The sequence below is a fragment of the Lycorma delicatula genome, chromosome 6 (genome assembly GCF_047948215.1).
Source record: "Lycorma delicatula isolate Av1 chromosome 6, ASM4794821v1, whole genome shotgun sequence".
NCBI classification, from domain to species: domain Eukaryota; kingdom Metazoa; phylum Arthropoda; class Insecta; order Hemiptera; family Fulgoridae; genus Lycorma; species Lycorma delicatula.
Genome location: NC_134460.1, coordinates 116,447,195 through 116,474,289, shown reverse-complemented (window position 1 = coordinate 116,474,289; position 27,095 = coordinate 116,447,195). Strand labels below are relative to the sequence as shown.

Sequence of the window (27,095 nt, the reverse complement as noted above, 5' to 3'; positions counted from 1 at the left end):
ATCTTATAATGATTAATATTCAATCATTAAACTGACTAAGAAACATTTATATGATTGAAAATTTTACTAACCATAAAAAAATTTAACTACCATAAAATTTTAACTACCACAACCAGAAAGAATATACTGATAAAATAATACTTTTTTTAATATTCCCAACACATTCACTGAACAAAAATTGATCCAAAAACTGACATGTAAATACACTCAAATGTGTATTAATATATTTAGGTGACAATATTTGATGATCATCTGAACTGGCTTTGTTCAGGGATGTTGGCCAACGTTTGTAATCCTGGTTCATGTTGAGTTAGATATAATAATTTTTCTAATAAGTTTGTTTATTGTTCACAGTTATTTAGTAAAACTTTATATTATTTTTCACTGCAACATGGTGAATATTTTCTATAAACAAATATTATATTGCTGATTTTTTTTTCATGGTATGCGTGCTTAAATTTTAGTTTTAAAATTTTTTTTTGTAAGTAATTTTGATTAATAAGAAATCATTTTGATATTTATACTTTAAAGGTGGACAGATTCCTTCTAATTCTGTTACATATAATTTTTTTTTCCATTTATTAGTATAATATATTTACTTTAATAATTTATTAATGTATAAAGTTTAAGATAATTTACTTCTCTAATTATTATCAATGGCTTATAATTATTATTTCATAACTACAGATGACCACAATAATCCATTCATCTAAAATAAAATTTATACAAATTTTATTTCTTTCAATTTAATTACCTAATCATAAAAAAGTCACTGAATGATGAATTTTATCATTTTTTAATGTGTTGAAAGTATATCGTTTTAATTGAAATATTAATACTGGAAAAAGACTTAAGTTTATTCTAAACTATGTTTCAAAGTTTAGGCTGTAAGATCTGGAATTTTAACACAGTTCAAGAGAAATGTTCCATTTCAGTACGGTAATTTGAAAAAAAAAAAAATTTAATGAGATTACGAGATCAACTGCTTTGGTCATTTTAGCCTAATGGAATTACGTAGCACATGAAACATGTCATGCATTACCGGGATTTGATCCCGCAACTTCCAGATGAAAGGCTGAGTAATTTTTATTAATATTATTGTAAAAATGAAAAAAGGTATTTTATTAGTGGACTTTAAGAGAAGATAGCTTAAACATTATTTTCCATCAAAGTACATAATTTTTACAAAAATAGCATTAAAAAAATATGAAGAGGATGGATACTAAAAAAAAACAACCTTTAAATATTTTCTATATGAATAATTGAGGGCATATATTACACAAATCAGAATGTATCACTAAAGTAGAAATTTAGTTAAGGTGTTCATTGACTTAAAAAGCCAATTAATCAACTAAATTAGTAAATTACTTTTAATATGCTTGCTAGGCTACCAATAAGAAACTTATTCTCTAAATTATGATAAATCATAAATAATATTATTGATATTTTTTAATGTATTACTATTTAGCAATTGATAACACTTCAAGAGCATTTACTGTGAATCTAATTTAGTTCATAGTTAACAATTAAAATCTTCCATATAAACGTTTTTACAACTTCCAGGTAAAAAAAATTTCACAAGAAATAATTGGTACTAATTTATTCTCTTGCGTAACAAAAAAAGTTATTATCCACTTACTAACTAATTTAAAATAAATGATATTAACAATGTCATAACAGCACAAAAATGTTTAATCTCAAAACTCATTACTTTAAAAAATAGATGTCAACAAACATGTAATTTGTGTACTTACAAATGGTAAGTGTCCTCTCATTAACTTTGTAATTCTGTACTTGGGTGGATAAAGTTGATTTTTGATTATAAAAATACAATATATATATATATATATATATATATAATATATATGTATATATACACACACATACAAAAATCTTTTAATAAGTAATAGTTACCAATATAATTAAATGAAAACATATTTAATGTATAGGTATTTAATTAGATATTATATCTACAAAAAAAAAACAATAATAATACTATAAATTAAACAATTATACTGACTAAAATCTAAAAAAAAAAACATATACATAAAAAATATATCAAGGCATTACACAAAACTTATATCAAAAAATAAATCAAATTACCACACAATTTATTGATAACTAATGTAACATGCATATGTTGAGCCATACATGTGAAATTAAAAAAATATTTAAAAAAAAGTTAAGAAATTCTACTATTAACAAACATCTTTCTGGCTAATATTTCAGAAATTTTAATTTTCTGATTAATATATCAGCATATAAAGGAACTGCTTACTATCTCATACTTATAGGACTGAAGAAACCTCTCTACAAATACCTATGATACTTTTTACAACATTTAATGGCACAAATGGGTAAGTCTAACCAGCTTTTGAGCTGCAATCAAATGCACACATATATATTTACATGCAAAAATCAGTGCGAGTAATTTCTCATTTGCATATGCAGGAGTGTTTGAACCCGTGGTAAATACATAATGTAATTACCCTAACCAATTTATATTACCTCAACATATTTTTTGGTCCTCTGACTGCAAATATATATAATCTATATTTTTGAAGAATTTATCATTTAATCTACCAGAACTGCAGATAAAATCTACAATTTGAAGAAAGATCATTCAAGAATCTTCAAATTCAACAATATACTCCATAAAGGGACTCACAGCAACTAGATCTACAACATCATTTATGTAACATCTTGCTTAATTTATTATTACATTTAATTTACATTGTTTCATGATTTATGTAATATTATTGATAGACCAATCGAAATAATTCATTTAGAGGGAAAAATAACTGTAACCTGCACTTTTATAAGTGGAAATGTTAAAGGGGCTTATAATAAACGTAAAATAAATAAATGCGCGAACGAGGGTGATGGAGGGTTGAAAAATGGTATTATTGCAATTTCTAGCTAAAATTGACGTCAAAAAAATTTGTGGTTATTTAAGATAAAGAAAGATATAATTTCACCACGTTATGTCAAAATTAAATTATTTTTGCGGAAATGAAAAATAAAAAAACAAAAAAAGAAGGAAGATTTTTCTTGGAAATTTTGAGATTATGTTAAAAAGTGACCTCTACAAAAGTTGTAGATTTTTGCATGTGATCTATAACTTTTGTACTGGAAAATTTTTTTTCAACACCCCAAATCACCCCTCCACCAGCTCTGCTCATGTATTTATTTTTTTTTATGTTTATTATAAGCCCTTTTACCATTTCAACTTATAAAAATCTAGGTAACAATTTTTTTCTCTCTAAGTGTAATTTGGTTGGACTATGATTCATTACTTTGTTAACATTTCATATTAAATTAGTTATTTAATAACACTATGGAATTGGAACTATTAATAGGACAAAGAGGATCAGTAAAGGCCTCTCTATAATGAGAATTCACAACTTTACTGATAAATTTGATCTCTCACACGATGATACAACATACTTCAATCAAAAATTGAAATGGGATTTGATGATGATTTACTATTGGATCGTGAACAAGTCGAACAAGACTTGTGCATTAGAGAACGAAAATTACAGCATTTAATAAATGATACTCCATAATAATCAAAAATCATCTAATAAAAACATTAATTCAAATACAATATTTAAACAAACACAATTATAATCAATCAATATACCTGTATTTAGAGGTAATGAGTGGCAGCAATTTTATAACGTATTTATTGACTTAGTACATAATAATACTGACTACACAAATTTACAAAAACTACATTATTTGCATGCTTTGTTAAAAGATGAAGCATTAGGCATCATTAAAGCCAATAACTAACGAAAATTATGTTATTGCTCTAGAATTATTAAAGGTACATTTGACAAATATTTAATCGCATCTCATAATGCAAATTGCATCATAATTTCAGATTCCATAAAAAGATCAGTAGATACTTTGTCTAATTTTATTAACAAAATATCTTCACATGTAAATTCACTTGACACAATGCAACTTCCAGTTAATACATATGAATTTATCGTCCAATTTTTAACATCTAAACTGGATTATAACACTTTAAGATTTTGGAATGAGAAATTGTCAAATCAGAGGTTTCCCAACTTTAAAGACTATAGAATTTCTCAACACGAGAAGACAACTTCTAGAAAACATTAACGTAGTCACTTCAAATATGCAAGTGAATACAGGAAACAATGTCGAAGTAAATTGCTGCAATAATTCAACTAAAACTTTTACCAATTGCTTTACTTTAAACCATAACAAACAATATAAAAGAATAAATATCAGTGTTTTTTTCAAAATTTAACTTTAACCAATATTAATTCTGTAATTTAAATCATTACTTATATCAATGTAAGGGATTTTTAAACTTGTCTATTGATGACTGTAAAGCCTTTTTGGAAAATAATAATTTTTCTAATTGTCTGAGTAAAGGCCATTCCAATAATCAATGTTATTCAAAAAATCGATGTAAGATTTGTGCTAAGAAACACAATACACTCATCCATATGGACAAATTTAATGATTCTAAATTAGAAAGTAATATCTCTGAAATTAATACTTATTGAATATATATATAGCTTATTCAATCATAGATATCATGTGTTGGCAATGTAATGAAGAAAAACTAATCGAAGGAAAGTTAAAAGAACATGATTCATGCTATCCTGGGCATCAACAAACCCAGATGAGACAACAAGGGTCGAATGTTGAAAGATATTTTACTACTGAGAAACCACAACCTAAGTTATCAATCAAACAATTTTACAATAATAATAAACAATATTCACAATATTCTAAGAATAAACTAGGTCATTCAAATATCAATGATAATCATAACTATCTGTCGCAATGAGATGACAGTATTTATCAAAGTAGATCGTGTAAGTTATCTCAAGAGAATACTCCTCAATCGAAGCATAAACATATACGGTATCTAAAAGGCAAAGACTCCTTTATAACTCCTGAAAAAAATGATTTGATTTTACAAAAACCTATGGATGCCAAAGAGAACCTTCAATTCACAACAAAGGAAATTGAGTGTACCAAAAGTGAATCTTAACATTAATGCAAACGATAATAATATTGATAGAAATAATAAACGTAATCCTTATCAAGATTTCAGGCCACAATCAAAACATTCAAACCAAGAACAAAGTTACATCGGTTATAGTGATGTACTACCACTACCGCAAACAAATTCTTTTCAATCTGTCCAATTATGATTTATTATGGCGAGCAGAGGTCTAGACCTGCATAAATTAAGATTGCTAACATACTTACTCATAAACATTGTATTAGCATTTGTAATTTAATTTACATATTTGTAACTTATATTTAGATTATACATTATATTCATGTATATTGTATTATATTATTTATTCAGTAACTTCATAATATAATTATAAATTCAAAATCAAGCATTATTCACATAATGTAATATGTTCACATAATAATTCACATTACATATGTTTGTAATAATTCACATAATCACATCTCATATTCACACCTACTGATACTGAAAATTAAAAAAAAATCATATTTCCATTCTGCTGAACAATATTGAAAATAATTATACTGTTTTAAGTAGGAAAAAAGTATATCATAAAAATTAATAACAGAAAGTATTATGTTAGTAGATAATTAAAAATTCCTTATCAGGAGAAAGAAATAATATCCATTTCATACTATTTTAAAAGTGATTACTTTAAATATCATATTGATGCTTTTCCTACTATTCCTCGAAAAGACTCTTTTATATTCTTCTTTTAAACTGCATTCATTTTCATCATTTTGCCAAGAAAATGAGATGAGTGTGAAATTACTCAAGAAAAAGTTCCTCACCTTCAATTGTAGATAAAAAGGAAAATCTTGATGGATAAAAACATTTACAGAAGAAAATATAAACAAAAAAGGATTAAAATTACTAAAAGGCATTACTATAACCCTGTTGTTCTTAATCAATAAATACTTTGCAATAAGAAAAAAAAAAACATTAAAATAAAAGCAATATAATATTTAATTATATATCAAATTAGTGGCTAAAACAAAAAATACAATTTTATCTAAATGTAATTAAAAAATAACATTTATAATTAATACTAAATATACTAACTATATTTTTCTTAAATTTCTATGAGATTTTTAAACCTATTACGGAAAAAGAAGAATTTCTGAAATGCATGAACCTTATGATTTCCGATAATTTATTTTCATAAACAGCATGAAAAAATATCAATTCAAAATAAATCAATTTAAATATTCTAATTTTCACAATATTTTATATTTCCACTAGGATTATCAAGATTGATTTGTGTGTTATTTTCTGCCCTTCCAAGCGTTGTCACTTTAACATTCGTAGTTCATATGTTTAGCACTCTGAGCGAATACTAAAAATGGAGTTAATTAGTTAAAACCATTCAAATGAATTTCAAGTGTTTGTTTTTTTTCTGTAAACCTGCATAATAAATAGCTTGTTTTAATAATGGTATATTTGTGACAAATCCGAACCTTAGATTCTTACAGATTGTTTCTACATTTTCCTCATATCTTTCAAGAAAAATCAGTTTTTTTCTTTCTAATTTAGAAGTCTGTATAATTGGAGCACTTTAAATACAAAGCCATTGATTGGATGTGATGAGTTTATCCAAATTAATAGTCTGCATTTTTATAATAATTTTTTAGATAAAATCAAAAGATTGCCAGAGAGATCTTATGAAAGATGTAAGGAAAATTTTCCATCACAATTTTTCTTTATTGACAAGTATTGAAATTAACTATGCAAATAAAGACAGCCACTCTAAGAGTACTTCTTTTTCTATGAAATGATAGAAATAAAAATTAATAGAAAATCTACTTTCAATTATTTTAACACTATTCAATTACTTTTATTAACTTATTGAAATACATAATATTAAAACTAATGAAACTGAAAGCATAGTATAGAGGTAAGATGAAATATAACCTTCAAACCTAGCAGATTAAACTATGATAAAAATTATTTTATTGAGACAGAAAACAGACAACACAATTCATCGTACATTATTTAATTAGAACATAATGGTACTCATACTAAATCAATACATCCATTTTAAGTTATTTATCTCTTGTTCTACTTCATTACAGATTAAAATCTGTATCTCACAGGTGCTACAAAACTAATTTTAATTAATCTCATTGTTAGTAATAAAAAAAAAATATATTTTTTAATCTTTTAATAAACATGATAATCTAATTTTCACAGTCATAAATATGTAAATCTGTGTGAAAGGTGTAGATCTTGTATGATTCTAAATCAATTTAAAACTGCTTAATGAATAAATGGAAACATTATTTTCTCCATTAAAGAGGAATGGAACTTAATTTAACAAATAATTTGTCTGAACATCTTATCATTAAGTCACTCCGTTACGAGTCCACACATCAATTATGGATTACATTTTCTTCTCAATGCAATTAGGCAATGGAAAACTTCACCAAACTATTTGGAGGGGTCCTGCTCACCAAAAAAACACTTACTCAACATGTTAAGTTATTTCCATATTTGCATTTTAGGAAGAATTAGAAAGTCTGACTTTACCTAAGAAGCACTTCACCTATAAGATTTACTGTGTAGTTATCACATAACACATGCGTAGTTATCGATGACAGCAATTCCCTCTTCAGATTACAGCAAGAATGCAACATAATAATACAGGTCCTCAATGTTCATCTTGGGTGAAGCAAAGACTGGATTGCATCAGTAGAACCAAAAACAGTAAAGATGGGAATAAACCCCCCCCCCCAAAAAAAAAAAATCCAAAGATTTATTGTTGTCCCAAATCAGCAAACGAAAAATTCCACAATATAAAAACAATTTTAATGTAATTCTGATGAGATGGGGATAGTCAGCAAAGTACAAGAAATTTTCTAATAGTGCTATACAGATAAAAGTAATAATATGAGACAAGACACAGGAAAAGGACACGAGCAATGGTGAGAAAGATGGATCTGACTAAAGAACTACAGGTTCAGACAAACTTAGAATATGCTTCAAAGCTATTTCCAAGTATGGCCGCCTGCCTGCCCCCACTATATTACATAAAATTCAAGTATCTTTATCCACTAAAAGAGCAATGCACTAATAACAGTATTTTAAATTAACCACTTTAAATATTATATGTTTCAACAAAAATTCATCTCCCTCCACAAGATACCTAAAAGTATATAGTTCATCCCTGGAATTGTATGAAGGATGTAGACATACAACATAATTCCTATGACTAATATAACAAAATTACCATTAAAGTTTTTTTTTAACACTATAACACTTAACTGGATGGGAAACCTAACAAATCTATGATGATGTTATTTCTCAACTAATATTCAAGCTTTTACAGAAAATAAAAGATTTTGAATCAATATTGTTTGATATTTAGGCTTATGATTATGAATCTTTGACATCACTGATTTAAGTCTTTACAAAAATATTGTGATTTAAGCCATAAGAAAATTGTTTATTAACAATTCAACATGGTTGGGTCTTCATAGATAACGTTGAAAAGAAAATTAGAAATATCAGATTCATTTAATTCTCATTATCACTTTTGATTATCTACTATAAAAAAAAGTTTACAATAGTATATATCGCTGTACACAAAATAAAATTTAGTTATAAATCACTTTACGCATAAAATTTAATTTAATTTATGGAATATACAAGGGTGACCTTTTTTCAAGGTCCGATCGGTAGCGAAATAAAAACCCACGCAAAAATCAGATGAACCTTTGCGCATATGTGTCGCACAGAGTCTCTAGTATGGCCTTCAATCACGCCACGTCACTTCGTTTAGTTCTGAACACGCAGCTAGCGCGTAAACATATCTACAACAATAGCATCTCCCGCCAAGTGTGAAGTGCGAGCAGTAATTCGATTTCTTCAGGCTGAGGGGGTGTAATGCAGCTGAAATTCAATGATGAATAAGTAATGTGTACAGTGAAATTTCAATGAGTGACAATAAAGTGCGACAATGGTGCAAGAACTTTAAAGCAGGACGTACAGATGTTCATGATGCAGGCAGTCAGGGAAGGAAGCGAGTGTCAACCGATGATCTCGTTGAGCGAGTGGATGAGGCAATTCGAGAAAATCGTCGGTTCACAATTTCTGTATTGAGCGATTCGTTTCCTGAAATTTCAAGGTCAGCTCTCTACATCATTGTGAGTGAGAGACTTCAGTACCACAAACTGTGTGTGAGATGGGTTCCCAAGATGCTGTCCGACCATTCTATGACAATGCTCGGCTGCACACTGCAACTGTAACAAAGAAACTCCTGCAGCGTTTTCATTGGGAAGTGTTTTATCACTCACGATACAGCCCACACTTGGCTCCATCCGATTTTCACCTGTTTGCTCACATGAAATGCTGGCTAGGAGGACAACATTTTGGCACAGACTTCGAGCTGCAGACCAGCGTAGAAACATAGCTGAAAACACAGGCAGCTCCGTTCTATGACAAGGGTATTGGAAAGTTGGTATCACGCTATGACAAATTTCTAAATCGGAGTGGCGACTATGTAGAGAAATAGCGTAACTATGTAAGTACTCGTTACAAATAAACAATTTTTTATTTTCACTGTGGTTTTAATTTCGTGACCGATCGAACCTTGAAATAAAAATAACCCTCGTAAATATCAGCTGGTATAGCAACACTATGACAGCAGTTACATCAGCTAGGTTTTGGCTGATTCCTGGCAAGGATCTGCTATTTTATTCACCTACCATTACATCAATTTCATTTTTCTCATAAAAAAATGCCTAAGAATACATCCAAAAGTCACACTAATACAAAAATAATAAATAAACATGAAAGAAATAATCAATTATATTTAACCAAAGCAATAAAATGAATAGCGTTCAACAAATCAAGTAATAATAAACGGGTACAGTTCAGTATATACACTGAGAATTATAGTTTATATGATTACAATGGAATTTCTTATTAAATAATTACATGCACTATACATTTTCTCTTTATTCTGAAAAGTAAAAATTAAAAAAAAAAATGATGGAATTAGATTAATTGCTACATTCACATTTTCCAGTTAGTAGCCAAACAGTTAATAATCACAAGTCAATTTAATAAAATTACTGAATGATAATCTGGGAAATTAATACTACTCATAAAACTCTAGTTAATTTGAATTACAATATTAATTTATTATTCACTCAAAGTTATAATGGCAAAAAAAAAATGGTGCAATAGAAAAACAAAATATTTTAAAATAAAATATTACACAAGATCATACCACTAATATTTATAAGCACTGAAAATTGTTGAAAATAGATCATTTGCTTTAGATTTTTACTTAAGCAAAATACATAATCAGCAGCAACAGATTAATTAAAATTACAACATAATATTAAAAAACTTATACTTCTTTTTACATTGTTATATAAAGGAGACCTATATTGCTATGTAGGGGTGGATGGCAACAGATAAGAAAAATTATTAACATTACAAATTATTAATTTCAATTAGATGAATAATTATCCAACAAACATTGTCAACACAAAAGTTTTATTTTTTTGAGTATTCATTTATAATCAATTTTAAGAATAACTCTTCGTTATACTGCAAATTTTACTAAGAATTATAACAAATAACAATATTCACTTTAAAACTGGAGTAAAACAAAATAAAAAATGAATGTATTTAGCTTTTAAAGTCATAATATCAAAAATAAAAACACTCTGATAAACAACCTTTTGAATAGCTGAATTAGTTATATATCTACGTTCTTCATACTGACTCCATGAATAAAGAACAAAAATCACCTATGAGCCATAAAAATAGCAAACTCAATATAAATTGACCAGTTTATAGAGAAAGGTTTTTGAATCTTGATTTCTTCAATTGTAAAATACTAAACCAGGTAATGAACTGTTAAAAGGTGAAAAAAATAGGTAGTCATAATTAGCTCAGTTTTTTAGAGCTGCATTTCATAAGCAACAGTTTTTATATGTAATTATGGTAATGAATTGCTTGATATACAAAGGCTATTTAGAAAGTAACTTCTGATTCATTATTAAAAAACCACTAGTTGATAAAATAAAACAATTTATTATATACATAACTACATCTTTTAGTTATGTTTCCACATAATTGCCATCCAAATAAGGCACTTGTCACATCTCACATCTGTAAACAAGTTTTTTCATACCCTTGTCATAAAATTCTGCTGCCTATGAATTAATGTAGATAATAACTCCAATTTCATTTTCTCATCATTTTCAAAATTCTGAGTCACTAACTACCATTTTTCATTTTCAGGAAAAGGTGATTTTCACTGGGAGCCAAATCAAGGCTGTATGGAGGATAGAAACAACTCCTATTTGAAAATATCGACTTAATGTTGAATGCATACTGTAGTATGCAAACGAGCGTTGTCATGAATAAAAGCAATATCTGAACTCAGGATGTCATGTCGTATGGTTTATATGGCCCTTTTCAATTTCATTAATGCTTTGCAGAAAGTTTCAGCACTATTTCAGTTCAGGTCTATTCGGAAATTAACTTCCAGTCCTCAGTATTGCGAGGAGTTAAAAAATGGTCTTACCTGGCTTAATTCACAGGCAGCAGAGTTTTATCATGAAGGTATTCAAAAACTTGTTTACAGATATGACAAATGCCTTTATTTGGATGAAATAAGTAAGAGTAGTAAGATGAAATAAACATGAAAAAGTAGCTAAAGGATGTAGCTGTAAGATGTATATAATAAATGGTTTTTTTTAACAATTGGTGATTTTTTTAATAACAAACTATCATAAGTGTTTTTATTAATAATTATTAACTGCAACACACTATACTCAATTAAAAAAATAAACAAATACGCACATGCATGTGCGCACACATGCGCTCACATCCACAAAGAAATAACTTGGTTACAGATCAGTGTTTGCCACAAAACCACAGTATCTAGCTAGCAAGATACAAATATATTGTCGTTAAAGGAAAAATTATGAATAGTCTAGTTGTCCCCCTTACTAATTGGTGTGTCTTTTATATTTGTGTCAGTTTCTGGTAACATGAACTCAAAGAAAGCTATATAGGTAAGCAGCAGGATGATGGGACATTCTTAAGAAAAGGTTGAAGAAAATCTCCAGTCCAATCCTTTTTTAAAAGAGATGAGGAATTTAATGAGTCAGTAAGGAAACTTAAACACAAATTGGAAAAGTAATAAAACAACAGATGCTTTACAATGATGAACTTTAGAAAAATAACAATTATCAACAAATCACAAATTTTTTTATTTGGTTAGTTTTTAAAATTTCTTGAAAAGTAGCAAAAAAAATGTGCTTCTTAATCTGATTTTTCTACCATTCCTTGGAAAAAGGTCTCAATTCAATTTGCTTTTAGCTGGCCAGAATACCAGAACATACATTTTTTTTTTTCTAATAGTAGAACAGTCTAGGCAGAGATAAAAATTAGCATAAATCAAACAAACATGGATAAATTAACTTTTGCAACAGTCTGAAGAAAAACGTATTATCTTTATGTGTGCAAATAATTTCATATTGGAAAGATACTGTGACTGAATTTATCTGAAAGATTCTGGGTTCAAATACCAGTCACGCATACCATTTTTTAGATTCAAAGAAATTCATCACTCATTCTCATAAAAAAAAATATATATACTAACTAAAACTAGATGTCAATGAGTAGTTACTTAGGTGAAGAGATAGAAATTGAATTATATTTGTGCTGCTGGGGTAATTTTGAGACAAAGAGCAACGCGCACTAGTTCATAACAGAACATATGCGTACAATGATAATAATTAAATAAAAGGATTTGAAAATTTATATACAAGATTGGAAATATTGTCCCTCATTCCACTAAAAATAATTTTTGTATATCATAACTAACATCAAACATCAAACCATTACGTTACTACTAAACATTGATATATATAAAAACAAATAACACAAACTAGTTTATTTTACAGGAAGCTGTCAGTCAGGATATTGGTTTACATATTGTACATTTAATTGTATGTATCGGAAAATATATTCCTATAAATAAAAATTTTCTATTGACCAAGACAAAGACAGGATGGGTTTGATTAAAACACAAAACAAAACTTTTAATAAAATTTCAGTCCTTAATAAACACTAAATTTAGTTTGAGAAGTTAAAATTTCAGAAGTGTTCCAAAATCTGAATAAACCTGAATCACCACTAATTTCAGTTTAATAGAAATTACAAAAATTATTAGTTCAAAATTATGGGAAACACAGTTCAATTGACACCCATAAAGTAATATTTTATAATTACGCGGGCGTTAACATAATAGTAAATAAGTATAAACTTAAGAATTAAATTCCTAGTAGGTTTACATCCCTTGAACGTTTTATTATACAAGTTTCAGATTGTTTTTGATGTTAGTGCATGAGCGACTGGTTTGAATGCAGCATTTCTGAAAGTGGATTAAGTGATGGAATGAAGTGTTTTAATATGTTTTCTTTGTATTATGAAGAGCTATGCCCTGTTTGTTTCTTGAAGATGAATTATAACAGAACAATCGTTTGAAGGTAGCAATAAAAATAAGCCTAATTATTGAATGATCTTAATAAAATAATTTTAATCATACACTTTTTAATTGTATGATCTTTTGTTTGACAATTTTTTTCTCTTATTGATGGTTCTCTATATGAAAAGTTGTAGTCTAATTTTTTGAATCTGGGACCCATTTTCCAGTATTGTTATTACTCTGGTTGATGTGAATTTGTTGTTAGCTTGTTTTGTTTTGTATTTTGGAATTTACGTATTTTGATATTTAAAAACTGATTAATCGTACTCAGGTAAAGTTTTTATTAATTTTAACTTAAAATATGCTGTAATATATTTAAAAACTTTTCATACTTCATTTTTAAGTTATTCCTTTTTGTTAGATTTTAACTAAAAGTAAGATCTGAGATTAGATTATTAGGTTAAGCCTCAAGAATTTTGAAAATAAATTAATTACAATCTACATATTGTGTATTGGATACAACTGATTATATACTTCAAGGATTTAATTTTATAGAAGTGAATTCAAAAGAGAAAATAAAAATTTCAAATGGCATTATTTTTTTTCACTTTCTGAGATGATTCTATATACCTGAAGATTTTAGTGGAAAAAAAATAATAATAATGAAAGCAGGCACAGATCCATGCAATAAACAGGTTTAGAAAGACTGAGATTTGAATTTTTAAAAACTCTCAGCAATCAACATAATCAGAGATATATATTCATGGAAGGGGAAAAATTGTTAAAATATAAAAATAACAATATGATTTTTATTATGAAAATACTCTTTATTTCCTATTAATAAGAAACAATGTGGTACCTTAAACCACTTATATTTCTAGTTCTGTTGACAGCAGAAAGATCTGGGTGGTTTTTGTTACTTTTCTACTTCTTTTATGCAATTTTTTATCTAAATTATTCTTCTAATAAATAGTACTATTTATCAGAGACTCTACTTATGCTTTATCATTTTTTCAGAAAAAATCTACACATTACTTTTTACTCAGTTAGTTTAAAAATATAGACTGCCTGAGTAAAAACATGATGCCTATTTATTAGCTTTCATTAATAAATTTTCTTTTAAATTAACTTAACAAATAAAATTTGTATTAATCTGTTCAAAATTAAAATAATAAACATACATTTACTTAAAATTTATTTTTTCCTCTGGGACTGGCTCTCTTTTATAAAAATTAAATTAAAGAAAAAGTAATGGGTGATAAAAATCATTAAAGGTGAATATACAAACACAGAAACCAGTTGGTTCCTTGCTTTAAAACTAATCATGAACCCAAGAGAGGTTTAATGATTTATCATCACTGACATTATTATTATTAAGTCATTATGACAGCTGTTCTGTGATGATGTAGAGTCAATTACTTTTATTTGAATTTACCCATATTACGATATTATGTTTATCTCATCAGAGATCAATTGACATTAGTCAAATTAATTCTTTTCAGTATATGTTATATCTGCTGGTAGAAATATGTAAAAATATCAGTGTTGACCGTGATAACTTGTAAAATTGTAATAGATACAATAAAATAATTATGAAACCTTAGAATTTTGGAACACTCCTTATAATTTACCAATACATACAACAAAATTAAAAAATGATGACAAATAAAAAATGTAAAAAACTCAAAAAAAAATATATAGAAAAAAAGAAAAACAAAAAACTGATCGTACCCTTGTCAATAGGCAGGTGGGCTGTAATAGTATTTGAAAGGGATTGTAAGGTGGGAGGGAGTGTATCAAGCCAAGATGATGTAGTTGTAGAAGAAGAAGAAGAACTAGGCTCTGTGAACAAAATTTTTAAAATAACATCATTAACATAATTTTAACAAAAATAAGCAAACTAAAAAAAGTACAAATAATCATGATTTAAAAATATTATACATGTAAAAATAAAAGCTCAATTTTTATTTAGAAAAAAAATTAATTAATAAATGCAGTTAAAACCAGTAATTCAATATTAAATGAACAAGCAATATTTATTCACATAAATAAATTTTAAACAAGTAAACATTAAAGTGTATTAATTTTATGTTAGCAAAAACTAATAAAAGAAAATTTAGTTCTGTACCTTGATAAGATATTCTGAATTGTTACAATCTGGTACTCATTGAATCTATTGAAAAATAAGTTTCATTTATTTATTAATTATGAAAAAATAGCTCCTGTTTATGAAATTATAAGCTTCCCAGCCAGTTGGTAATAAATAAATTAAAATAAAAAAAATATGAATAATTAAATGTAAATCATTCACATAAAGCCATTAATCTAAATTACATCTCTATATTCTCAATTTTTCATAACTGCAGTATGTATAGTGGGCCTTTTTAACAGCACAGTTTTTCTAACTTTTGCCTGGTTTAATACAGTATCTATTTACTTCATAGGAAAGCTTTTTTTTCTGTAAATACAGGTGGATTGCAAATGTTAATAAATCTTTGTTTTCATTCTTTATAAACTATGCTGTATTAACTCTTTTATTAATACAAAAAATAAGGTCTCGCACAAAACTATTAATAATACTAATGCAAATATTTCTAAAATCTTGATGAATATATTTTAATAATCATGAATAATATACATAATAATTTTTTTCTTTAGTAATTATTATAGTAATTTTCTTTTCTGAACCTCACAAATATCAACTGCTTCTTTAGGTTTACTCCACAGACTGTTGTAACATCTTAGTTGTGATACATCTTTTCATTGATATATCTAAGTGGTACTTACTTTTACTGGTTCCAGAGTTATAGCCAAATGAAAGTTTTAATTAATGAAATATTTGCATCTTACAAGGGGAAAGCACATTGGTTCAAATCGACTTCATATCCTTTTTTTAACCTTTTTTTTTAAATTTAAATATATTGATTTATTAATAATTATTAATCTCTGACTGTAAAAAAAATTATGATAAACATTAATTCAATAATAACAATTAAAAAAAACTATGAAAAAAAATTTTTTTTTTGGTTTTCAGTCATTTGACTGGTTTGTTGCAGCTCTCCAAGAATCCCTATCTAGTGCTAGTCGTTTCATTTTGGTATAACCCCTACATCCTACATCCCTAACAATTTGTTTTACATATTCCAAATGCTGCCTACCTACACTATTTTAATGAAAAAATATCAGAAGTTATTAATAAAATAAAATTTGATGTTCTTTTCATTTTAAAGCAATGTGAATATGTAATTTAATATGTATACAAGGAAGTCAGTCATGTGGTGTATACATCAGATTTTTTAAGATTAGTTATTAGATGTAAACTAAGTTACAATTATGGTACCACATCAACTTGAAAACAAGAAAAACTATACAAGCAGGTGAAAATTAATCTAGAATGGAAACAAACAAATCAACGGTCACATTATTTTATTAACTTCTGATAATAATTAACACAGATTATTACAGCAACAAAATATTAAGTGAATGTATAATACTATTTACAATATACTCTCTTTTTCCTCTCAGAATTTTTATATTAATGACTTGAATTCCCTAAGTAGATCAGTATCAGTTACAAGACAAAAGTATAAATCAATTACCCAGGACCAGCTTTAAAAATTAATAAATTAAAATGTTTTAGGGAATTTGCAATAAATTAAATAGAAATTAAAATATACAATTCATAAACAAGTTCAGGTTTTATGAATTAAAAATCCAATCAACTTTATTATTAGACAGATTATCAGCCCACTGTCATGTTATGTTAGTGCACCAGTAATTTATAAAATAAAGTTGCAAGGAAAAGGTAATAAAAAAATAAATAATCTATTTATCAAAAAAAAACAGGCTAATTAATCTAAGTACTGACTGGGTACATGCATTTCACCTCATTTTAAATAGTCCCATTAGAATATCATTTAATGAAGTTACTTTAAAAAAATAAAGATGTTATAAACAAATTATATGGTTGATTTAAGATAAAAGAAATTACAAATACTTACACAACTTAGATTTCAAGACTGAACTGCAATCTTAGTATTTGTTAGTCATCCCACCAACTTGATATCAGGTTACGGTTAATCTTTTTAAAATAATGAACTCCATTGTTTTTTACATTTTAATTTGAAATTAATAGTTAATTAATTAACAGTTTAAATAATTTTTTTTAAGTGATCCCATAAAGTTTATATACTTGAAAGTATATATACTTGAAAGTAATTTTTAGTATCAGTATTTCGTTATCCATTATTCATAAGGAAAAATCACACCACATATGAACAATAACATTTTCTTGATTGTTATTTTTTTTTTTAATAAAATTAATAAACCAATAAAGAATATAAATTATACTAATATTAATTAACAAGACAAAAATAAAAAAATATGTAATCAAAAGATGAAAAAATAATTAAATATAATCCCTTATACATATATATTTTTTAAATTTAATAGTCATTATGCTCTACACAAATGAAATATAACAATTGTTTAAATAAACATTTAAATTTTATTCATAGACATGAATCTCTTAGTTTAATTTTTTATACCTTATTTAACTGTACTGGGCTGATAACGTGACTCTAATTTAATTATTTTTATTATAAATTGAACATTAAATATTAAAACAGAGAAGTAAAAATATACAGATGGTTTTGGAGTATGATGGTAAACTGTATCCACAGCATAAACTGCCTTGTAGCATTTTCAAAGGTATCTTGATAATTAAAGGTTGTGTTGTTAGAATGTCAAAGGTTTTAACTCCATTTTATGAACTGGTTCCTTTGGACAACCAAAACAAACATCTAACATTTATTTTCACAATATTCTGTTGAAATGACTTCAGCAATTGATGTCACTTTAAACAAAAAAAGAATAATCAAGACAGGTTTTAACCTGTCTTGATTAGTAAAAAATATCACATTAAATACATTTTTTTTTCTATGAAAAAAATTAACATGAAAAAATGTTATACGTGAAGAGAGGTAAACAAATCATTTCAGTTGAAGGGTAATACCTAACTTTCCAGTTAGGATGTGTTGTTTTAACCATACAATTCAAAATAATACAAATTATATTATTAGTTAATGAGACAGGCTATTCATTTTTCTGTTCAATATCTCATTTCTATATCAAATTTGTTTGAATTAGCTAATGATGACATTTATTGTCAACATGCATTGATTTATTATTTGTGCGATTTTTCCTGTTGGCTGTAAATAACTATAAGATAATATTTATTATTTTTTAAACACTGTTTAATCATGTTGATTATATATATAATGAAAAGCAGTTTATGAGTTATATCAAAATTTGGATCAATTATTTTGTTATATTTGTGATATGATAATGCATTTTTATTATATTTGATAAGTTTAATTAATGTACTGTTTATATAATTTCTTATATGAAGTAATATAATAATCAATTCTATTCTATTTACGCACTACACCCTAGATATAACTCATATGAAATTCTGAAATCTAATATTTCCAAATTTTCTTTAAGAGAAAAATTATCCTTAATTAATTATTTTTAAGTAAAATGAGAAATCTAATTGGTAACAACTGTTTTTGTTTTCCTTTACATTAGAGGGAATATTCATAAATTCTGAAACATTTTAAAAGATGACTATTCATGAATTATGAAAAAAAAATTAAATAGTACTAAAATATATTACATTAAAATTAAAGGTAAACTCTTGGAATTAATGTGAACAAACTTGTGTATATATAGTTGCCTATGAGAGACAATAGTATAAATCCTGAATCAATACGACAAGACAGTCTATGTGTTAAAATACTTTGAAAACTACATTTGTTGTAACAATTCTAAAAGAATTCCACCTGTGCAATAGTATTATTATAAGGGGTATAAAAAATTTCAAAATAGTCATTGCTTCTGTTCTGTCTCAGCCAAGTTGAACAGAACTAAGGAAAAACTGTAGATTATGATACACAGGCCAATCAATACTTGCAGTTGCTAGAAATTCACTGTATGAGAAAAATTTACAACTTCGCATCTCACAACCAATAATTGGTGAATACATCATAGGAAACTAAGGTAAAACCCTAAAAACTTCAGCTGCTGCAATGTCTCAGACTTGATGAAAAAATATTGGTTTCATTTCTACCTCAAAATGTTCAAGCAATCTTTGGTTAATCCTCCTACAATACTCATCTATAGTGATGAAGAAACTTTTCATTTATATGTTAAGGTGAATCAACACAATATTCAAATATGAGGAATTAAAAGTTCCATTGAGGTTACTGAAAAGTCAAAGATTACTAAAGGTGGTTACGTTTCGTTCAGTTTCAAAGGTCAAGATGTGTAGACAATTTTTCTTTGCAGGTTGACCATCATGGATATAACATACTTAGACATCTTGGAAAACATGTCCAACTGTGTTTCAAAACATGTTGGAAATATGGAAAACTGCTAGACATTGTAGCTTAATGTACACAGGAATAACTAACTGCACGACTGTACTCACATCTGCCAATAAGATGGCTGTCTCTCCCATTATCACAACAAAGTTTGTGAATGTCTCAATGAAAATTTGCCATAACATCGAATAGAACATATAGGTTCTATGACTAGGTATTAATGTGATGTTCAGTAGAATCATTATGCATTTTTTTTCTTGTGGAAACTAACTAAGAATACCATTTTTGTATCTAAACTCCTTGCTGATCTGATGAAACTTTGAAACTGTGTACAATTTCTGTAACACTGAGGAACTGTTACATTCCAACATGCAAAAGGACAGAAAATGGAGTCCAGATGTCTTCATTGATGAGCACACTGATCATCAGCGAGAGATGTAAAAAAAAAATGGAGAGAATTTACCTCTTCATTTTAACGTAGTACAGTTTAGAATCTGTTTTGTTTTTTTTAATATTACTTAACTGTTTCACAAATTTATGAATAAACTGGTATACTGGTATAACAAACCAGAAACAAATCCTAGGGGCACCACTCTTAACTCAATAGAATGGATTCAATAAGGAAAGTGTAAATCAATGAAGGAATACAAAAAAAGATGGTACACATTAAAAAAAAAAAAAAAACTAATTTGTATATTCTGCTATTCTTTGTAGTAGACTACAACAAAAATTTTGACAATGTAATTATTTTGTAACAAAAAACTAGCAACAAAAATTTAAGATGACAAAAAGAACATGTTTAATTAAATCTAACTTGTACGTAAATTTTAAGTAGCCCTAACACATCTATACTTCAAATAACTGGTTTCAACTAAATTAAAAACATTACAGAAGTTGATTAATTTTTAATGACCAAACAAATTAAAATTAATATTGTGGTAACATTGACACTTTTAATGTCACTGTTGATGACGTAAGTACATAGTGTACATAGTAATCCAAGTTTCTGAATTAAATCAAACTTGAAGATTGGTTCAGTTTGCAGAAAAAATTTATAATTTTAAATTGGTATAATTTTTACAGCTGACTATCTATAATGAACTACAAAATAAATCTCAATAAAAACATAATTCCTTTTTTATAAAAAAAAAACTTGAAATCTTTTCTGTTCTTAATAATAACAATTAGGTTACACACAATATTTTATAACATTAATATAAAAATGACAGGGAAAATTATAATAATTATGAAATGGAATGTTATATAAAATTATTTCTCTATCTTTTTGACAGTTGTATTTTCTTCATTAAAAGCAGAAATCTGACAAAAATTTGTTGTACTTTCCTGGTATTGGTTATTTTAAGGAGTGAGAAAATAATGATACATAAAAAAAATTTTTCAAAACTTCAAAATTTAATATTTTAATTAATAATAATAATTCAAAAAATTTGGTTAAAAAATGCAATACTTAAAAAAAAGTTTTTTATATTTTTGTGAAAAGAGAAAAATTTGGGCCAATTTTTTTTTAAATGCTAAGGTAAGCATGTATGTGTATATACTGAGATTAAATATAAAGAGGGGGTATGTTTCCAAACTTTTGAGAGAACTGATCCCAAAGAAACTATCCACCCAACCCCCTGGAGATACTGACCCCAAACTTTTACCAACAAATTGTCTTAAATTAAAGTTCTCTGTAATAAATTTCATAAAAATCAGTTCATCTGCTCAAAAGTTATTAAGCTTCAAACATGCAACACAAATTCTTATGTATTAACAAACATTACCCCCCCCCCCCCCAGTTTGTTTTTGTTTTTTGGGGTCCCTGGGTGATGAAATGTTAAAAAACAAAAAACTCAAACCCCATTTTTTGACTAATTACAATACTATCCTTTTTACAGCGTAGCTCTAGAGCTGTGATGCCAGCAAAGTAAAAATAAACGGTCATAAAATAAAACAAAGATGTTAATTTAAAAACAATTTTTGGATGTAATCTATGTAATTACAAAATATAAAATTCCAATTCTTAATTTAACAAAAAATTCAATTTAATGAATATTACAGTTGGTACAAAATGGCTGAAACAAAATTTAGATTGACAAAAAAGTCATATTAAATGAATTATAACATAAATTATGTCTAATTCAATTCAAGATAGTTTCATAAAATTAAAGCCAAAAACCGTATACATATAAAAGAGCCAAAAAGCATAGAAAAGGTGCTGTAATACCATTCAATAAATAATTTCATAAGAAAGAAATGCAATGAATAATTACCAAGATCTAAAAAAAAAAACTAATACAAGTTGAGTTTCACTTTTATAACAATAAAAAAAACTTTAACAGATACTATTAATATCCTGAAAATAAAATATTGAATTTAATAACATTTATCTTGTATATGAAATACAAAATACAGACATTAACTTTCACACAAAACTATCAATTTCTAGTAACTAACTAAATGAAAATTATTTTTATACAATGTTTTAACACAAAAAAGGTGAAACGCATAAAATTACGACAAATTCAAAAAAAAAAATTATTATTTTTTTTAACTCTGTCATCAAACCATTTTGAGTGAATGGTTACAAAAGCAATTTAAAGAATTACCATATCATTCTAATGGCATTAAATTACAAATTTTGTTTGGCCAGTTTTTAAAAATGGAAGGGAAATAACTTTCACTGGAGACTGTAGTTGACAAAAACATCACAAATTTAGTTTTAATCATATTATATATAACTAAACTTCATAGTGAAAACAAGAAACAAAAATCTAGTTTGATTAAATAAAATAATCAACACATTACAGTCCAGTTTTGCTTAATACAATCAATCAGCCAAATTAATTAATAAAAAGTTAATATCCATTTCTAAAATCTAAATGAAGACTACAATGTATAAAAAAATGCAAATATTATAGACTGTATATACCCATAAAATGAACAGGAAAAAATCATTCCAGAATCAAGAAGTCTGTAAAATGAAATAAATTAAATGGTAGTTAAGAAGTGGCACTGTGATTTCTGATAGGTGAACGCGTGTAGTAATTACAGTATACACTTATAATAAATCATTATTTTAACAATTAGATGGAGTACAAACTATTACTGTCAACTATCTATTTATCATAAATTTAAAAACAGGAAACACTCAAAAATAATTTGTACATTATTACTAAATACAGGGGAATTAACAAAGTTAAAAATAAGAACAAAAAAAATTTACAAACACAAATGCATTATGAGATATTTATATTTCAATATTAGTAACTCTGCACATTTTTATTGATATAAAATAAACATTAGTACATTACTATTAATAATCACAAAACTGCAAAAGATTATTTCTGCCTGTACTTATAAGATAAAAAACTAAGCCAATCCAAGTGAAAAGATTAAATGGTTTAGACCATTTTTAAGCTGACTTTTATCTTTTAATTACTGGACTGCCTCCACAACGTTAAAGTATGAGTATTTGTATTAGTCAATAGCTATTTTAATTTATAGATAATAGAAACTATTACATTACTTTTAAGTAAAAATATTTTTTATGTTTATTGCATAATAGAAATACTCTTTTTATCAATGTTTTTCACAAGTACTGGTGCTTATTTATTTATTTGTGTCGGCTTTTGGTTTTATTTATCTTTTTACCTTTGCTAATTATCCTGCATCTACAAATGATGTTGTTTAAAATAAAGATGTCTCTTTAGTTTTGGATTTTAATTTTAGTATGATTAAAAAAAATTAGTGGTTGGCCTGAAATTATTTAATGAATTTCAGTTAATTGTATCCTTTAAAAATCCTAAAACTACTACTAAACCCAGAATACCTTACGGTTATCCCGCAAATTTTAGGTTGTGAAGCATAAAATAATGCCAACTGTATTAAACAAGATTATTAAAAGAAAAAAAAACACATGTTTCTGTATATAAATTAAATGATAGTAGAGTTTTTTATTAGCAGGATAAAAAATTTAATAACAAACAAATGATCACTAGATGCCTGATCCTAATCAGGATTATTTCTACATTTTTAATAAAATATATCGATTGATTTAATCTTGGCTCTAACTCAAAATCAGGCTGAGTTCTTTCCAAAACAAATTAAACTTTTTAGATTGTATGGAATATGTTAACAATTTAGTATCTATTCCACTAGCAATGCTGTATAATGGGATTCTTTAGAAATACTACTAAGTTTGCGACATTACAGCATATTGTTTCTTTTTTAGTCTACAAGCATTTATGTGAGGTTCTATTTCAAACGTGTACCAATTTTCTAATAAAAATAATGAGAAAATTCTTGAAAAGCAAAATGTTATACGAAATTTAGCAAAGATGTTTTGAAAATGTTGAAAGAAGCCAAATGTACCAGGAAGAATGTATGGCGTTATGGCTGACATAAGTACTTCAAATTAATTATACAAAGTTGCTCATAAACGAAGACAATATTTATTAGCTTTACAGTATCATTAATAATAATAATAGTGGAATAGAATAGATTAAAGAAAATCTGTTACAGGACCTGAAAGCTACTCCATGAAATACATATTTAAATGCATCCAAATGGAAGAAAAGTTAATGGGCACAGTAACCATGGATGATATAACTACAAAGGGGAAGTAAGATAGTTGTATAACGTGTAAAAAAATTTGAAAAAATGTTTAAAGTATTGCATCTCTCTTGGTCAGAAACAGTTTTTTGCACTTTAAACTACATTGCCCTTAATATGAATATAACATAAATTTCCTATGTGGTACTGCCAGCATTTATGTCCCATTGGTCACAATATCAATGAGGAACTTTTTTATGGAAGTAATGTGGCATTTGATGATGTGGTGAAACAAATGTAAAAGGTGGTTTGAAGGGTGGGAAAACAAAATATGGATGCTGCATATGATAATATTGCCGTGCATTAAGCTATTCTTATTCCATTTTTTGGAAAAAAATAATAATACAAGTCTTATACACAGTGCTTCTGCTTATTTAATCTTGCATTTTCATACATATTTCTGTTTTATAAAAATTAAACTCCTGATAAGACACAATTTCCAACTACAGATTAAATTAAAGAAAATTTATTACATAAAGGTCTGCAACACAGTATATTAACCATGGATGATATAACTGCAAAGGAGATAAATAAAATTTATCTAAGTTTTATAAAAAGTAAAGAATTTTGAGAAAAAATTTAGAGAAATGTATCCTTCTTGGTCAGAACAGCTTTTTTGCACTTTTAACACTACATTGTCCTTAATGTCAAAACATAAATTTTCTATGAGATACTGCTACTTCCTCATCAGGCACCTTTATAGGTAGAAAATTTAGGAATGCACACCACATATGGTGGCTACTGGGGAAATAAAATCATCAAAAGGGACAAACTAGCAGCTGTTGTCTTGCAATCACGTTGGTATTGGATCACCAAAAGTTACAGGAAGAAAACCTTGATCACAAATTACCTAAGCTATTAAGTTAGAGCCTGGCAAGAGGCAAAACTCCCTTATCTTGTGAAAAGATATTGTTAAGAAAATGGAATTGAATGCCAAGACTTATAGGCAGTAACATGAAGGAGTAATTAATATTTAAATTATAATAATTTTTATGTAAAATATCTTTTTATAACTTTGACATTTCTTCAGCTATTGGCACTCTGCTAATGGTAAGAAAACATGTAGAACTAACATTCACTATAACTATAGTAGTAATCATAAAAGAAATAACTTACACTTATGAGACATTTTATAAACCACTGGATAGAAAAAATTAAGTTTTATACTAAATTAACCTTGTTCTTTTCTACATTATTTTTAATCTTGAGAATTCCAACTTAACTGAAGAAAAACGATAAATATAAAAAATTACACACAAAAAGTTTCCAATTTTCACCTGGTTTTGCAGTTGTATAATTATAATTTTCCATTACTTCAATAATAAACTACATAAAAAAGATTGTCTTTAAATAGGTAATATTACTGAACAGAGTTAAATTTATTATTTTAGTATTATTACAATTTTTTTCCAATGGCTGATTTCAGTGTCGTTAAAAAAAAAAAATTTGCTATTTTGGATCTTGGTAAAGAAAGTGTTGCGCTGAAGTATGTATTTAAACAACACTGCATAGTACAAGCTCAAGTTAATAAGCTCAGTTACTAATGGGATTTGGATACTAGATCGTGGATACTGGTGTTCTTTGGTGGTTGGGTTTCAATTAACCACACATCTCAGGAATGGTCGAACTGAGACTGTACAAAACTACACTTAATTACACTCATACATATCATCTTCATTCATCCTCTGAAATAATACCTAAACGGTAATTTCCAGACGCTAAACAGGAGAAAGAAAGTTAATAATGGGATTGAAAGAGTAAAAAAAAAAAAAACAATTTCCATTAAAATTACTAGCAATCTCAACCTTCTTTTAAAGAAGAATGCAGTCATTTCATATCGCTTCACTATGGAAAAATTGTATAGCAAGAAATGCTGTAATTAAATTTAAAGAATTAAAACTGTAACAAGAATTTTATTCAGTTAAGGGATTCAATTAAACAATGCTAATTTTTTAAATGTTATTATTCTAATTGTTAAAAATGTTAAATTACATTTTGTTTCATAAAAATATTAAATATATCTATCAAAGGTATCTATCTAAATATTAAATCTATCTATCAAAATAATAATATTGTGATAGTTTTCTATGTTTTTTTTTGGGTCCAGTTGTTTCTAGTGCCCCTTTCGGAATTAAGAAAAAACAACAACAAAGCTATTTATCACTTTATTGATGAAATCAAAAAAAGGTATTTTTTTATCATTATTCTCATTTTATATATATATATTTTTTTTTTTGCTTTTATCGCATAACTAATCTCAAACTTTTATCTTTTTAATTCAAATTAGGGATCCAGGTGAGACTAGGAGTATGATGAGGAAATAATATATAAAAAAGACATGGATATTTCAATGAGAAAAATTCCAAAAATTTGACAAAGAAACAGAGAAGTAAAAGTGCATAAAAAAACAATAAACAGCTAGAAATCATAAAAAATACAAAAAAAAAACAATAAACAGCTAGAAATCATAAAAAAATACAAAGAAAGAAGTGAAACCAAGATAATAAGTCACACAATTTAGAAAAATAATAGTTTAATTCATAAAAATACTAGATATTGGAAAAATTATTTACATATAGTGAATAAGATAAAATAAAGGTATAGATGATCTTGATTA

The 27,095-nt window shown here is 26.7% G+C and overlaps 1 protein-coding gene across 4 annotated transcripts in view; it reads right to left on the bottom strand.

Moving 5' to 3' along the window:
• Positions 1–27,095, bottom strand: part of LOC142326138 (TOM1-like protein 2) — a 116,037-nt gene that overhangs the window by 36,359 nt on the left and 52,583 nt on the right. For 3 of the 4 annotated variants that reach the window (XM_075368342.1, XM_075368343.1, XM_075368344.1), the window contains exon 4: positions 15,213–15,323. The exons of the other annotated variant lie outside the window; for it this stretch is intronic. In XM_075368342.1, coding sequence (XP_075224457.1) covers positions 15,213–15,323 — 111 coding nt within the window. The remainder of the gene's footprint in view (positions 1–15,212; positions 15,324–27,095) is intronic. 4 annotated transcript variants of the gene reach the window in all.